The 17,684-nt window shown below is 35.4% G+C and overlaps 2 protein-coding genes across 3 annotated transcripts; both read left to right on the plus strand.

Moving 5' to 3' along the window:
- Positions 1-5,565: 5,565 nt before the first annotated feature.
- Positions 5,566-8,086, plus strand: LOC142639409 (protein MITOFERRINLIKE 1, chloroplastic). 2 transcript variants are annotated; one of them, XR_012845156.1, is made up of 2 exons: positions 5,566-6,862; positions 7,701-8,086. XR_012845156.1 is itself a non-coding variant. In XM_075813597.1 (1 exon), exon 1 carries the CDS (start codon positions 5,629-5,631, stop codon positions 6,730-6,732), a length of 1,104 nt encoding a protein of 367 aa, XP_075669712.1. In that variant the 5' UTR covers positions 5,566-5,628; the 3' UTR covers positions 6,733-7,001. The 2 variants fall into 2 exon arrangements, 1 of the variants encoding a protein (XP_075669712.1); XM_075813597.1 differs by lacking the exon at positions 7,701-8,086 and having other exon boundaries at positions 5,566-7,001.
- A 3,470-nt stretch (positions 8,087-11,556) lies between these two features.
- On the plus strand, positions 11,557-13,922 carry LOC142622826 (L-type lectin-domain containing receptor kinase S.6). The gene has a single exon (XM_075796374.1). It carries the CDS (start codon positions 11,756-11,758, stop codon positions 13,832-13,834), a length of 2,079 nt encoding a protein of 692 aa, XP_075652489.1. The 5' UTR covers positions 11,557-11,755; the 3' UTR covers positions 13,835-13,922.
- The last annotated feature ends 3,762 nt before the right edge of the window (positions 13,923-17,684 follow it).

Consider the following 17,684-nt stretch of genomic DNA (forward strand, 5'->3'; position numbering starts at 1 on the left):
ACTATATAGATTTTACAAATTGGCATATCACCAATAAAAGAAAAGTTATTCAAACATTCATTTTATTATATTATTTTAGTAACACAGATCATATTCCTGTCACATCAGTTTGTAAATTTTATTTTCTAAAATTTGTATTAGCTTTAGCATTTTTCATACACTTAATCGTGACTGTGTTGTATATTTTTTTTTTTTTTGGCGGATAAAATGCTAAACTTATTACAAATTTTACTACAAAAAACTTACAAATTGATGTGTCAAGATGGTGGCACTTCAACAAAAGAATAAATGAGTATTGAATTATTTCATTGGTGACATATTAATTTGTAAAACCTATATAATAAAACTTGTAATATACTAACATAACTCTAATATTTTAGGCCTTCTTAAGATTGGGATAAAACATACACTTAATTCACACTTTTTATTTTATTAAAAAAAAAAAAAAAAAAAAAACTTACCCCCCCATATTTGGGGGCCTTCTTATGTCAGGGGGCCTTAGGCCATGGCCTAAATGGCCTAGGCCTAGGGCCGGCCCTGGATGTAAGGAACCAGGGAGGAATCGAGTTGATGTTCTGAAAGATCTCGATAATTCCTTTGGAATCACCTTCAAAGAGAACATATGAGTGCTTGTGGTAGATTGCAAGCTTGATAGCTTGAAAATCAGCTTGTGTTTCTCCAAAAGTTGGATCGAAAGAAGGAAAGAGATTTAAATGAGTAAATAAGATACCTTCAAATTCATTTCTCCCAACAGTGGCAATGATGATGGCATGAGGTCTAATAGTAACATCAAAATTTGTTTTAATTCAACCGGTTGAGGAAATAAGCTTTATAATAGTTTAAAGTAACAAACATATTTTGGACCACAAGACAATTCAAAACAAGTTAAGATTGAGATGAAGCGCATGAGTGTGAGAGCATATTCACAATTAAGTACTAAGCACAAACATCAACAAGCTGAAAATTTATAAAATGGCTACTGAAGAATAAAGTAATTAATAACATTAACGCGAGAAATGGGATGCAGGAAGGTGGTACTAAAAGGTGATGCACTCTACAAGTTTCCATTTTCGAACCTGTGTGAGAAAGATATAAACACACGAAAATGCTGGGGATGAATGCAGAAATATAAGTGGAAATGAATGAAAAATAAGGGGCATTATTAGTTAAAAAGTATTCTACTGAAATCTTGTGTCCAGAGCCAGTTTTTTCCTTTTCCTCTCTTCACTTTTTCTTTTCAGCTTTTCTTTTCTGCTCAAAGCATCCTCACATTCACATATATATGAACAATTACGAATTTAGAACATTGCCAACTCCTGAACAACTCATTCCCATTTCCCATATATTCTAACTAATTATGAGCCAGCAGTGACACTTTATAAATAAAAAAAATTAAAAAAAAAAAGAGAGAGAGAGAGTGGTGAGGGCCCAAATTGGTATGAGATTAACCTGAAAGGCTAAAACAACTACAGTTTTTTCCATGTTGTAAACAGGAGCTTTCAATTTTCAAAAGCGAAAAGAAGAAAACAAACAAGGAATAGTTATTGAAACTACTCATGCTAATTACAATTCCTATTACAAATCTATTCCATCATCTTCAGTACTTCAACATGGGCAAAACAGTATTCGTTTCCCGAATTTCTAGAAGGATGTTACATCAACGTGAACTTTGGGACCCCAAGTTTTCTGTGTCTGCATCATTGCTTACGATGTGTTCCCCCTTTTCGTTGGGTTTGGTCATTGGACTGGAGCGTGTGATTTTCATGTGCTTCAAACTCGAAGAGCAATACTACTTCTACTTGGTTTTGGTCTTAGATTTTTATCATCATGGAGGATTTTAGAACTTCTTTATCACCTATGATATTTGGATACGTAAAGCTTCTTTGCCAATTACATTCTAAATCTTCTAGAAAGAAAAAAAAAAAAAGTACATTCTGATTAGCTGAATGAGAACGTTATATGGATGTTAAAATTTGGCACATGACGCACGTCATACATTTTGTTATCTAAGCTTTTTTTACAAATTAATTTTATTATCTAGGCATTATTAATAAGAAATAGTTAAAAGAATATTTTTTATATTGTTAATTGTGATACTAATCAAACTTATTGTTACTTCAATTTGTAAGTTTTTCTCAATAAAATTATTATTAGTTTTTGCAATAAAATTAGTAATACTATAAATTAGTTTGAACTTTGCTAACGACTAATTACTTAATGAAAATCTCAGTCCCCTTGAGTCTCAGTTTTCACAGAGGGCTGGGTATTGGCTAACCCCACACCCGACTTGTGGTATGGTAAAATATATTTAATATATTATTTCTACACTTTTCAAATCTTAATATATACTTAACATTGAGCACATTCCTCCCCTATTAGTAAAAAAAGAAAAAAATATATATTGTAAGTTTTTGTGCCATTGTAGGCATCCCATCTTGCAATCATCAAAACTAATGCAAGGGAAAATTTGTCAATTTATGACAAAAGAAAAATCATCATTTTAACCGCTGGATGAGTAAGTGATTAATTAAAAATGAAATCATAAGTTTTAACAATTAAAACAACACCTCACGTGCTTAAATTAGACAATTGGATCTCAAGATCAAGCCACATTAATATTTTAACTGGTAATACGTATTTTTGCCATTAGAGTTAACCACATATTCTTTAAAGAATTAATCACATATGGTAACCTCATTGGTTGCGTATGCTAAGAAATGCACCTCAACATGCGTAGTATATTTCTATTGTATAATTATGTATTTTTTAGATATTTAATTAAATATTTTTAAAAATTAAGATTGTTAATTAAAAATTAGAGATGAGGGGTTAAGGAGGAATTACAATGGTGTTGAGGTTAAATGTTGACTTCTAAAAAGAATAAATTATAAAATTATAAGATAACTCCTCTGAAAGTAAAGTTATTTTTTTTTTTAAAATTAATCATATGGAACTATGATATATTACTTTGTTAAAACATTTACAATGTATAATTTTTTTATAAAAAATGTATAATTTTATTCTTAAACTAATCTCTTTGTATAATATTTAAATGGTTGATAAGGATAATTTTGTAATCAACCCATAACGAAACAGAAAGCGACGGACATAACAAGGTTGTCAGCTTCACTCATGAGAGACAACCTTGTTGAAAAGTCTACAGCTCCACCCCAGACCTGACGGTTGCATCTTGGGACACAGTAAGCTGAAGATAATAAGCTAAAGACAGTAAGTTGAAGATAGTAAGTTGAAGAGAATATATGAATCTCTGATGAGTCTGACGTGACCTTGCTTGGTTTCCACGCATGCTTGTATAAAGAAATATCTTGCGCTCCACACTTACCCCTAATCAAGAAGACTCCTATAAGGAAAGGATTCCGGAAGATACACGGATTAAAGAGGTTCTTTCCTATAAAAAAAGAACTTCTGGATCAAGGCGTGGATTTCGGCTTTACACTACTATAAAAACTCCAAAATCCTCACAAATGAAGGTATGCATAATTCACCCCAACTCTAATACTCTAGAGTAGTAAATAAAAGATTTATTTAACTTGACCGTCGGAGGGTATATGGCCGGTACCACACCAGTACCCCTTTTAAGATCTTCAGCTTTTGTGTTATGCAGGTTCTTATCGAGGGCACGTGAAGGCCGTGTGACTTACTGACGATTTTCAGCATCATCAATGGTTATAATAAATTAATAACAAATCAAATATTCGTACTCCAACTTTGACTATTTTTAGTTTCATTTGATTTAGGATCACTATAATCACATCACATTCATTTATTGCTCTTAGAATATTATTATTAGAATTCACTATAAACCAAAGTCTGTGTTGTTGACTCAAAAAAATAAAAAAGTCTGTGTTGTAAGCCTTAAAAAAAAAGTTAAAATCAATTATCTTTTATATTTAAAACAATTTAAAGAATTACTTTTATATTCTATATTCTTATTTTGAGATTTTTTTAACATACAAAAAATTTATATAAGTCAATTGTTTTTATGCAAATCATATATCCTGTGTTCAATATATAGTTTATAAATATGTGAAATATTTTATAAAACTCGTTATTTAACAATTTGCAAACAATAAAAGTCGAAATTAAATCAATCCCAAATCATAGAGGTATTATCAACAAATTGAAAACTAATCGTCATAATAAGAAATGAATATATTTTCATAAAAGAAATAAGAAATGAATATAGTTTGGGGAGATATTATTACATTTTACCCAAATTCACTTCAAACTATATATTAACCTCTCTCTCTCTCTCTCTCTCTCTCTCTCTCTCTCTCTCTCTCTCTCTCTCTCTCTCTCTCTCTCTCTCTCTCTCCATATAATTTTATAGGGATATGTATATTGTCTATAGTCTATAGATAGAGTTTTAATAAAGGCATTGAAATAAACTGTGAGGGACCAAATTCTGATTTTTCTTAAGAATTGCATATAAATAAATTTAAATTAGAATAACAAATAAAAGCTTTTCAAAATAACTTGTAAGAGCATCCACATCAGCTCATTCATAATTTTTGTCTATTTTACACTACAAAACCTACTTTTTCTATTTTACACCTTCACTTTTATAAAACACCCACATCAGTTTATCTATTCTACACATTTATTTAATAAAATATTCCTTCTTTTACATTTTTTTATTATTTCTTTTCCTCCCACTGCGTCTTCTCTGATGAGCTCATAGCGTCTTCTCCGGCGAGCGTCTTCTCCAGCGATCGTCTTCTCCGTCGAGCCTCACTGTGTTTTCTCCGTCGAGCCTGCGTCTTCTCCGTCGAGCCTCACCACGTCTTCTCCGGCGAGTGTCTTCTCCGTCTCCCTCACTGTGTCTCCCTCACTGCGTCTTCTCCATTGAGCTCACTCTGTCGAGCCTCACCCACACCCAAACCCATTCATCGCCCACCCAATCGGAGCAAGATCGACGCCTCGCAGCACCGCCACCTCCTCGCGATGGCCGTCCGGCGACTCGGCTTGCTCGATCTTGTTCTTATCGGCGGCGATCGGCGGCTAGAGGAAGAAAAATGGATGAGATGAGAGAAAGAGAGTTGTGCTGTGTCTGAGAGAGAGAGAGAGAGAGAGAGAGAGAGAGAGAGAGGGAGGGAGGTGAGAGTCAGTAGGAGGAGAGAGAAAGAATTATAAAAAAATCGTATACACATGCTACAGTACCCGTGTAAATTTACACGGTACTGTAGCAATTTGAAGGAGCATGTAAAATATAGATGGGTATGCATGAGCTGATGTGGGCTGTTTTTGATAAAAAATGTGTAAATTTGAGCATTTTTTTTATTATACACACTTATACATCAACTGATGCAATTGTTCTAAGGCAATGACCATTAGTAATGTGACTTTGCTATCGTAAATCTTCTCACCTTTAATTATTGATGTGTCAAAAAAAAGAAAAAAATTATACCCAACTATTATCCAAATAGTATTGATGAAATAAAAAAAAAAAGAAAAAAAAAATCAAAGTTACATGCTCCCCCCAAAACGACATCGTTCTAGTGGTTGTTATCCACAACAACCCAACCTCCATTTTCATTAATTCAACGAAATCCCTCAGTCTCAGGTGTAAAAAATAAGCAGAACAATTCACTGTTTCAAAATTTGATAATGGATACCAGAATATCCACGACCACCTCCAATGAATATCCAAACCCACACCCAGATTTCACTTCTCTCTTCACCAACCTCACCACCACACTCATCTCTCACCCCAAACCCAAAACCCACCATCTCTCTTTCGCTTCCACTTCCTTAAGACCCACAGCAAAACCCCCAAAACCCCAAACCCAAATCCTCAAAACCCTCTCCGTCCTCGAACGCGCCTTCATAGGCGCAGCCGGTGGAGGCATTGCTGGCGCCTTCACCTACGTATGTCTTCACCCACTCGACACAATCAAAACCAAACTCCAAACCAAAGGCGCTTCTGACATTTACGCAAACACCTTCGATGCAATCATCAAAACCTTCCAATCCAAAGGCATTTTGGGATTCTACAGCGGAGTTTCCGCTGTAATTGTCGGTTCAACCGCTTCTTCGGCTGTTTATTTCGGTACTTGTGAGTTTGGGAAGTCGCTGTTGTCGAAATTCGACAACTTCCCGACAGTTCTCATTCCCCCAACTGCTGGGGCAATGGGGAATATCTTGTCTTCGGCGATTATGGTCCCTAAAGAGTTGATCACGCAGCGAATGCAAGCAGGCGCGGTGAAAGGGCGGTCGTGGCAAGTTTTGTTGAGTATTTTGGAGAAGGATGGTGTGTTGGGTTTGTACGCAGGTTACTCTGCTACATTGTTGAGGAATTTGCCTGCTGGGGTTTTGAGTTATTCGTCTTTCGAGTACTTGAAAGCCGCGGTGTTGAGGAACACCAATAAGCCTTATTTGGAGCCTATTCAGAGTGTGTGTTGTGGTGCATTGGCTGGTGCTATATCGGCTTCCATCACTACGCCGCTTGATGTGGTGAAGACTAGATTGATGACTCAGGTTCATGGGGAGGCTGTGAATAAAGTTGCAGCAGTTGCGTATAGTGGGGTGGTTGCCACTGTGAAGCAGATATTGAAGGAGGAAGGGTGGGTTGGGTTCACTAGAGGAATTGGGCCAAGGGTTGTTCACAGTGCTTGTTTTTCGGCATTGGGGTATTTTGCCTTTGAGACCGCTAGGCTTGCAGTGTTGCAGCAGTATCTCAAGAGGAAGGAGAAGGAATTCTCTGTTGCTTAATTTTATTGGGTTCTGTCAATGTTCATTGTCAAGTGACATCTCATAAACTTGGAAACACAGGCAAGCTTAACACAGCATTGGCCCCTACTGTGCCGTATCGATGTGTCAATTGCCTCCTAATAAGTTTTTGGTGATATCTTCTTTACCTTTGAATTCCTATTTTTCTTACAAAATTTTGTCTTAGAAAGTTTATTAATAGCTGATCTTTACTTGTGCATTTTGTATTCATTTCACATAATATGGCACTTCAATAGTTTTCTGATTCCTTCTTATGGTCCCAATTTTTTGTACTCTTATGTTGGGCTTAGATACATTGTTGGTCCCTAATGATTAGCATGAGTGATTTTAGTTCCTAAAGTTTAAAGTGATCGCTTTTATTCCCTTAGATGACATGGCTTGACTGAAAAAATGACATGCCATTACTCCATAAGGATTAGCAGCCAATAATTTTGTGTTTGTTTTTTAGGCACAAAAAGTGATCACTTTAAGTTTGTTAGGGACTAAAAGTGATCGCTTCAAACTTCAATGACTAAAATCACTCATGAGCTAAACTTTAGGAACTAACAGGACATTTTGGCCTTTATTTTATTTTAATGCTATTAATTGCTAGTAGACAGCAAGGGTCAATGTGATGAAATACAAAGAAATTTCTATGCCGAAGAAGCATGGATAATAAGTGGTTATACACATTGAATCACCATAGATCTTATAATGTATCTCAATAAACTATGATTCGTAGTGTTGGAGGCTTATTAATTTGACTAGTTAAAACAAATTTAACATGTCAAAGGAATGACAGGAAAAAATTGATGTTTGTTTACATAATATATGGTAAACCCGATGTTACCTAATTCTGGTTTGATCCATCTCCTGTGGTTGGTTCATTTATACTCCTCTAACAGCTAATTTTAGTGGAAGCTACAACTGATTGGTTCCTTTATCTGTAATTGTATCTGCTATGATTCCAGAGGTGGGGGGTTCTTGGCAAAGGGACTTCTATCTCTACGTAGTATAGAGGAGTAACAGCTTTTTCATTGAAGATATTTTGCACCTGCATGATTGGAGATCTTTAGGTTATATATGTGGTTTGGGATTCGCTACTGGAAAATAAATTTGTATGGCTTGGAGATTGGATTGTGTATGTTCCTTTACCCCATTAAAATCTTTCCATTTAACTATTTGGGGATGATACATGCTCTACGTAATGATATCTTGTGCTGGTAATGTCATTAAGAGTCGGATATATATTGAACTAGAGATTCTTTTTATCTTTTGTGCTAGTAGAATATATGTGATGATTGAACTGAGAAGCTGTAATCACTACACACTAGTTTGATGTGAAATTTCATGTAAAGAGTAGAATAGTCATTGAATTTGTTTCTGGCCCTTTAGAATGTGTAAGTTCTAGGAGCTCCATGTTTCATATATAATAAAGGTGTATGGTTTATATGTGCTTGTCTTGTAGAAGATTCTGTTCTTTCAAGAGAGGGACAATATGTACCTCTCTACTCTCCAGAAGCGAGAAAACTAATTGTGATTTGTACCTTGTTTCTGTATTGCAAGCATTCTGCTTATTTTTGTAAGAAAGCATACAACCTAGAGAATGAGTACTAGGTGTTCTTTTCCTATGGAAATTAAGGCCAGGTGCTCTACTTATATTGGTAATAAAGAATAATATTGTTTAAATAGAAAGGATTTCATAGTATGAGAACAGAAAAGAGTTATTTTGGGAATAAATTGTTGCTCTCTTAACAATCGTTTGAGAGCTTTGTATTGTATATATAGACATTACATTTGATCTGCAAAACAGAAAGATTACAGCAGAATATTTGAAATACATTCTGTAAGTGCACAATTTGTACCCGGTCCAATCCCTAGATGGACTCAGGCCCAAAGAGTCTTATATAATGAAATTTGTAGAGTGTGAGTTTCAAACTTAGGTTAGAGATATTGGAGAGTTAATAAACAAGCTAGAATGCTGCGATCTATGCGAATAATAGATAAATATGACAAAAAACCCTCCTCGGACGTAAGCCGAGGATCACTCGTATTGCCTTTCTTTCTTTAAGCAAAAGATTATAATTTTTAGTTTCAAAAAAAGGTCCCCACTCTTCTTACCTCTCTCGTCTTCTTATATCCCTCTTTTTCTTCCACGTGTAACACAGATTTTCCCCATAGATACTTGTCCCATCCACCACCTTCTTGAAGTCTTCAAATAATAGCTAGAAGGCTGAATGTTACTGTTCAGAGGTCTTTCCTCCATTAATGCGGCCAGGGAGGTAGGTGCAGGGCCTTTAATGTGGTGGTAGCAGCTTTTTTCTCTTCTGATATTTCTCACACGTTCTTCCTTCTAACCATTGCGTGGATCACGTCTTTACACAATAGATCTTCCGAAATCTTGTCTCTAAATCCTTTAGCACGTCCCATGGCCTTTATTGGGCCCGTCCGAGGAGATACTTTTCCTCGGACAACTCCTCTGCCTCTTGTAGCGCGAACTGGCCTGTGGGCCTCGAAAACTCTGATTGAACAGACTTATACTAACAAACCAGGCCCAAGGCCCAAATGTGCATTTAAGCATTTTTACCCCCCCCCCCCTTCATAATTTCTTTCTGATAGGTGATCTATCCTAATCCTATGAGATTGAGTTCTATCTTGAGTTGGAGAGATTAGAAGAAGATTTATCTATATCTGTAACAGGCTTGGTTTGGGAATTGAAGTCTATTAACCAGTTGGTACAAAACTGCAAATATAGTTTTGTTTATTTCTTATTACTATAATTATCATATTTTTCACTTTTGAGGGAGGGGGATGGTGTTAGGCATGTGTGCAGCTTTGTAGTGAATAATTACCACCATAGTGTTTTTGCCAGAAGATCTGAAATTACTGCACACTTGTTCAGTATGATGGAGTTTAAATATGAGGTGAAATCAATACAGATTGTGCAAAGCACACAGCTACTGCGGCTCTAATACTTGTTCCGTATTTATATTTAATCCTTATGATAATGTTTTCTATAATAGTTACATTGTTCACCATGTATGTGCTACTGCTTATTTCTTAGGCCCAAAAATATGTTTATTTCTGGAGTAATGGTCTAGGCATTCTTTTTGTGTGCAATATGAATGACTTGTTGTGGATGTGATATTTGTTAGGTAAACATTATTTGTGTGGCTTGGGAAATGTTTAAGGACTGGGACTACATTCTCGCAAGACCTGTTCTGATATATTGCGCACGAAAAGCTCAAATTGGTTTACCAAAAAAAATAAAATCAAATTGTATGTAATTTTTTCCAGATATTACCTGGCTTTATGAGGTCTAAGAAGAAATTGTTTTCATTTTTTGATCAAATCAAACAAAATTAAAGAATTATCCTGAAACGATCCATAGTACGAGTACAAGATCAATCCCTTCTGGTGAAAAATCATTCTGCTGCTTTAATACTGCTAGAAAGAGATAACAATGGAGACCATATACAACCAATGGTTGATTTCTGCAAGTGGCCAAATTTCTTACGAAAAGGAATGTCAATCTAGAACATGGCACGTACATTACGAAAGCAATAAAAGGGTTCCGAGTGACAGATTTGGGGGACTATAGGGCTCACTTAAACTCGGTTAGAGTAAACAGAAATCAATCAAAATTCAATATTTTACTGTCAATTCACGAAATTCTTCGATTGGATTGGATACTCATTCAACATGTATAAGCTTCGAGCACTGAAGTTTTGGGCCTCCAAGTGCAATGCTTTAATAAGACATGATTTTATAGGTTTTCTTGGACCAAAATAAAATACTGAATTTTCTTAAAAAATTAGGTACTGACAAAATATGTTATCAATAATGTTAATTCTCACATGAGTCTTGCTTAACGGGGCACCTCATGTTGTTTTTAATAGAGATATTCAAGATTCAAATTCTCCCTCTCTTATTTGTTACTATTGAATTATTAAAAAAATAAAGGTGCCGATTACTACACCTTCCCAACCCCCATTTTTAAGTGAAAGCTAATGTCTAGTTGCCCATGACATAACACAATGCTTAAGTGACGGAGAACTCATTGGTCAATGCGCATTAACAAAAGACTTTTGTTAACGAGTGTCATTATATACCTACTAAGAGGCTTGAAAAATGTTCCATTTATATTAAAAAATAACAAAAACTAATAAAAACATGTACTTTCAATTGAAAAGTGGCTTGATTTCCTATAAAAAAAACCAATATGAGTCTATTATAAAACTTTACCCTGACTGAATTAAAAAAAACACACATCCTTATCTATAAAGGCCGCCAATTTCCCTAAAGGTAGGTTGTACCTTATTTTTGTTATTTTTTTTTCTTTAAAAATGTCTCTTATATTGCTCTTACACACCCAATATTATCATCGGTCATTAAGTTGGGTTTCATCCCTTCTAATGTATTTCTTGTGCTCTAAATACCTTTCTGTACACCATTTTCTTAATTTATTAAGGTGGTAAATTATTATTTTATTTTTAAGTATGTTACTGCAGTGGTAGATTGTTTAGCCATAATCCGGTAATCCCATATAAAAGTGATGGAAAAAAAAGGGTTATGAAATTATGTGCCTAGGTATACTTTATTTGCTTAGCTACCAGCTAGAACTTAGAACCAAATAAACTGACTTCCCACATTAGAATAACCATCAAAATCTCTCTCTTAACTTGATCAGGACCATCCAAAAACTGTGATTGACTAACTGTCTATACCAATCATAGGGAATTATCTATGCCTATGGCCGATCCAATCACTTTTTCTTTCTTTCTTGATTTACCCATTCGGTATGTTTTCCCTCCCATTTCTCTCGTTCTGCCTCAGAAATGTAAACTTCCAAGAGTTGCAACACTGACTGACTGACTGACTGTCTCTCAATCAAATATGCAATATCAAGTTATCAAACAGGCAAGAAAATCAAACTCCCACATTATTTCTCTGCTTTATTCTCTGTTTTTCTCGTTAGTAATCTCTACCCAGAATTCAACAACACCTTCCTTTTTACTGCACCATAATGCGTTCTTCTTCTCTTTTACTCTTCTGGGTCCATTTCTTTCTCTTCTTTAACTTCAATTTTCTCTCACTTTCTACCCCTTTCTTGCCTACCAAGAATGTCACTCTCTTTGGCGATGCCTACTTCAGAAACAATGCCATTAGTCTCACCCAAGAAATCAGTTGTCTCTCTTCTTCTTCTTCTTCTTCTTCTTCTTCTGATACTCATATTGGTGTTGGAAGAGCTTTCTATGTGTACCCAATTCGCTTTCTTGATTCAGAAACCAACGCAACCGCTTCTTTCTCATGCCACTTCTCCTTCTCCATCATGCCTTCTCCATTTTGTCCCTCTGGAGATGGGATTGCCTTTCTGATAACAGACAATGCCGAATCTTTCAGTCCCTCTCGCGGCTATATGGGTCTTCCAGAGACAGAGCAGGACTCAGATGAGCAAGACTCTTTTTTTGCAGTGGAGTTCGATACAAGTTATGATCCTTCACTTGGTGACAAGAATGGAAATCATGTTGGTATCGATGCCAACACCATTATCTCTCTCAGCTCGGTTGATGTGGTTTCGAGGGGGATTGATTTGAAAAGTGGGAGGCAAATTACAGCTTGGATTGAGTACAGAGATGACATGAAAATGATCCGGGTGTGGCTCGGCTACTCACAGATTAGGCCTCCAAGTCCTATTCTTGTTACACAAATTGACCTCTCCAACCAATTCAAGGAGTTCATGCATGTTGGATTCTCTGCTTCCAATGGCCAGGGCTCTTCAATTCATATTGTTGATCATTGGCAATTCAAAACTTTTGGGTTTCTCCCCTCAGTGATTCCAATGGATGCAGTTGAAGAGGGGGACTGTTTCATGTGCTTTCCAGAGGAACCAAGCATGGTAAGTGAAAGCAGCCTTATTGATGATCATGCAAGAAGAAAGAAGCTAGAAGAGCTAGCCTTTGGATTGGGAGGATTAGCTGCATTTGTTGTCTCCCTAGTAGCAATTGTTGCTGTCATCTGTTTCTTCTCTATAAAGAGGAGGAGACATAATATCAAAAGCAAAGAAGGTCTAACTTGTAGAGTCCAAACGAATAGATTACCGGCAAAGTTGTCACTTGCTGAGATAAAAGCAGCTACAATGGGGTTTAATCGAAACAGAATTGTTGGGGAAGGGGCATCGGCTAAGGTTTATAAAGGATCCCTTCCATCCGGGGGAGAGGTGGCTGTTAAAAGGTTTGAGAGGACCAACGGGATCGAATCTGTACGCAATCCTTTCACCAATGAATTTGCAACAATGGTGGGTTGCTTAAGGCACAAGAATTTGGTTCAGCTTCAAGGATGGTGCTGTGAGGGAAGTGAACTTCTCCTCATTTATGAGTACTTACCCCATGGAAGCCTCAACAAAGTTCTGCACAATCATTCGAGTTCAATGATTATCCTTTCTTGGCAGCAAAGACTTAATATAGTTCTGGGTGTTGCATCTGCTCTGACTTATCTTCATGAGGAATGTGAGAGGCAAATTATTCACAGAGATGTCAAGTCTTGCAACATAATGCTTGATGCAGATTTCAATGCCAAACTTGGAGATTTTGGTTTAGCAGAAGTCTATGAGCATAGTTCTAAAACAAGGGATGCAACTATACCTGCAGGTACTATGGGATATCTTGCTCCTGAATATGTCTATTCTGGGGTCCCGACTAAGAAAATTGATGTTTACAGCTTTGGTGTTGTGGTGTTAGAGGTTGCAACAGGAAGAAAGCCTGTTGATGATGATGGAGCACTTCTTGTTGATTGGGTTTGGAACATGTGGGAAAAAGGGAAACTAATTGAGGCTGCTGATCCGAGGTTGATGAAGAAGTTTAATGTGGTGGAGATGGAGAGAATGCTAATGGTGGGACTTTCTTGTGTGCACCCAGACCAAGAGAAGAGGCCACCAGTGAAGGAAGTTGCAAGGATTCTTAGAGGTGAAGCACCACTTCCATTGTTACCAGCGTGTAAACCAAGAATTAGGATTAGACCTGTTTTTCCTGAGGATGCTTCAGCTGGAGATCGTCCCAGCCTTGATGATCTACCATGGATGACCCCTAGGAGTCATTTTAGCTAGGACTAGCTTTTCAAAATGCCATGTGACTAAAAATTTAAGAGTACGATTTTGTTGTTGGTATCATACAAGCTTGGAGCTTGTTTTAATCCTGAGGAATTCTTTAGTCAGTACATTCCAGATTTGAGTCAATGGCTCATTAGATATTTTTTGGGAAACCCATTTGGATTATTGTGTATGCTTGGATATCAAAGAGAACTGCAAGCTATCTCTATTGTGTTCTTATTATGATTTTTTATGACCCCATTTCCTTTCTTTTCTTTGTGATTATTGTGATAGGTTTAGCTTACTTCGCATTTGTAAAACTTCCTTCCATATTCCTTGTTGATTTCTCTGTTTTCAGCAACTAGTCCATCGTAGGTGGTGACTTTGTGATTTCAGATGCTTTGGAGAAGATGGGATGAAGGTCCTATTTACATGTAGCATCCAAGTAGCCTAAGGGATTAGCAATTGTAGGCTGAAGTTAAATTTGTTGTCACAAGACCTAAAAGCTGAATGTCTCAGGTGATCTAATTCATTCGTGGTATTTTTGTGATCGCCTCAGATTTTTAGAACAATTGGTCTGCACATGATTGCATATAATTTATATAAATTGTAGAGCAGACTGCCTTATGCAGATTACATACTTTTAAAAATTTTGAAGTAGGTGAAGGTCATACTTCATAAAAACATCAGAATAGAAGTTAAATTGTTGTCACAAAACCTAAAAGCTGAATGTCTTTGGTAATATAATTCATTAATGGTACTTTTGTGATCATCTTGGATTTTGAGAACAATTGGTCTGCACAAACTTGCATATCAATTTGAAGAGCGGACTGCATTAAACAGATTATACACTGTTGGCATGTTATTCACTTATTTGATCAATAAGATTTTGATTGCTTGCGCAGTTGCGTTTCAAAATTCTAGTGGAGTTTTCAAATTATGCTATTATTTGAAGTCTTGAGCAGCTACTCACTTTCTACAGCAGCATCAATGAGCTTCTGCAGCATAAAATATTTCCTTTGTGCTAATCTGAGTGTTATTCAACCTCTCCACTATTGATTTGCTACTGTATACGATTGCCTCAGACTCAACTTTCTTGATAGAGCTCTCTTACTCCCTTAGGAACTCTTGCACCTTGAAGTAACCACATGCAGTATCTTGCAGCAGAAACCAATGCTGTAGAATCAATTTTTTTAACTTGGGAAAATCTCAACTTTTCAATAAACCTCAGTCAAGACTCAAGGTGTGGTGTTTCCTTTGACTTCTATCAATTGGAAGAAATAAACGCCAATCAGTTAGGTGGAGGCTTCTACATTATCAAAATCATTTATGATCCATTTTGATAGGCTTCCCATAATTGATTTTTTATTAAGACAGTTCTGTCTTAGAAAAAATAATAGGCAGTAGGAACAATATTAGTCCCATGTATATGCAGATCATACACACAAGGTGTTCCTTTTTCTTTCTAGAGATTTGTACTTGCACTCTCTTTTCGTATTGACTTATGCGCACATATAAAGTATTCTCATTAATTTTCAGCATAAACAGCATGAATATGTAGTAGGATACCTTAGTTCTGACTTCTGAGTCTTGTAAGTTGTACGATTATGGCTGCATTGACTCCTAGTTCGGGGGTTATCTCTAGCTGTCTGTGACACCTTGCAGTATATGGTGCCCTCAAATATAGCCATGGTGTTTCTGGACTTCATTTCTTTGGTTGCTGTTTAGTAGATGATTTTGAAGCCGGGCCTGACTCAGGCCTGTTCCCTAATTGCATTGATTATGTTAGTATATACTATATATAGCATATTTTTATCACATGTAAAATCCTTGATTAAGCTATAATCATGGGTAATTAATGTGTTCTTGATTTTTGTCTCAATGACGGATAAAGCCAGGATTTAAACTTTGGGGGGTCAAAGTATAAACATTTTGTTTTTCATGAAATTCAAACTAGCATATGTTTAATGTTAACAAATTATTGACAAAAGAGAAGTACAAAATAATTGTTTCGTAATACATTACAACTTATTCTAAAAAAATGGAAATCCATGTTATTTAAAATCACAAAATGATCTATGATTTTTTTTTGGGGGAGAGTTTCAACTTTTGACATCCGCTCCAGATGATTGCTTGTGATCTATGATTTTTTTTTTGAGAGTTTCAACTTATGGCGTTCGTTTCTGATGATAGCTCTTTATCATCATACCAAGACCCCAATCAGTTTTTGGTATAGGCGAGAATTGAATTCCATATCTCTTATACAATTATCAGAAACTTTACTAGTTGAGCTAATTGGAACCCACAATCTATAATTTATTCTGTACTAAAGTTTGTAGCTATATCCATTTTAAAGGCCAAATCAAAAATAAAAATCTCCAAATTAATCAATGACGGGATTTGATCCCAACTGAGTAATTATGTTGATTCAATTACAATTCGAATAGACACACACATATATAGTGTTATATACACACTCAAATGCTTCAACATTTTCTTATCTTAAAATTCTATTGAGCCAAAAATTACGAAGAATACATAGGTGAGTGTGGGGGAGAGCAAACAAAAACAAGAAAAAATGGTGTATATATATATATATATATTAAGAAAATTTTACAGCTATTACCAATAATAACATAAATATAAAAACGTTGGAAATTAACATAGTAATTAATGTAATTAATGCCATTTTAATACATAATAAATAAATATTTTAATTACTTTTTTGTAATTGAATAGTGGTGAGTGGTGACCCATCAATTTGTAATAGTTACTAAATATCCTAACATCCTAACACCTCTCTCTCTCTCTCTCTCTACATATATATATATATAGTGGCCATGCACAATCAAAACATATTTTCATTATGACAAAGTTTGGTTACAACTCTCAAAAAAAAAAAAATTACATATTTAAAAAATCTAATCGTTAAATTACATGTTTTTTATATTTTTAAAACACAAGTCAAATTTCGTACTAGTTGAATGGTATTTACTATTCGATTCATAAACTTATTTTTTATGTAAAATTTTAGACTTCAAATATTTGAAATTTAAACATTTGATTGATGATATAACTATTGATGTTTGATCTTTTGAAAATTTTGCAAGTATACAGGATATAATTGAAAATTTAATCCAATCGTGGATTTGCCAAAATTCATATTCAATAAAAAAATATTAAATGAAGTTGTAACTATTGACTACAACAAAGTTTGTAGCTAAACTTGGGCCAAAATGGGCTTTTACCCCTTTCACACAAAAAATCTAGCATTTTGCCCCATTTCCCAAACTAATTAGGGAAATGCCCTTGTTTTGAAACTTGATTTTCTAAAAATCGAGTTCCAAATGTAAAACTCGATTTTTGAAACATTGAATTATAGTGAACGTGGATTTAGGAATTTTGTGAAGTACTCAAGTTCATGGAACTTGAGTACTTTACATGGAACTCGAGTTCCAATTTTTTTTTTTTTTTTTATATTTTTCAGTTTGCTATAACTCGATTGTCCAAAAATCGAGTTTTAAATTGAAACTCGATTTTTATAAAATCGAGTTTCAAAACAGAAGCATTTCCCTAATTAGTTTGGAAAATGGGGCAAAATGCTGGATTTTTTGTGTGAAAGGGGCATTTGCCCATTTTGGCCACTAAACTTGTCCTTAGTCTTCACCTAGTTTTGCCCCTAGTCTAATCGAAGGTCTCCATTGGTCAAATGTACAATCTGTATATTTGGGCATTCCTTTATAGCTTACTGTATAAACAATATTGAGATTTGGGTTTGTGAGTGTCTTCAAGCTATTGTAGGAGAATGGCTACAAGAGATGAATTTGGGTTTGCATTGTGCAACGATGTGGTGAGATTGTAGCTATTG

This window comes from Castanea sativa, chromosome 1, assembly GCF_040712315.1.
Source record: "Castanea sativa cultivar Marrone di Chiusa Pesio chromosome 1, ASM4071231v1".
Lineage (NCBI taxonomy): Eukaryota > Viridiplantae > Streptophyta > Magnoliopsida > Fagales > Fagaceae > Castanea > Castanea sativa.

Bases quoted from the DNA above. Each gene is read 5' to 3' on its own strand.
- LOC142622826 (XM_075796374.1), top strand. From the start codon at position 11,756: ATGCGTTCTTCTTCTCTTTTACTCTTCTGGGTCCATTTCTTTCTCTTC.
- LOC142639409 (XM_075813597.1), top strand. From the start codon at position 5,629: ATGGATACCAGAATATCCACGACCACCTCCAATGAATATCCAAACCCA.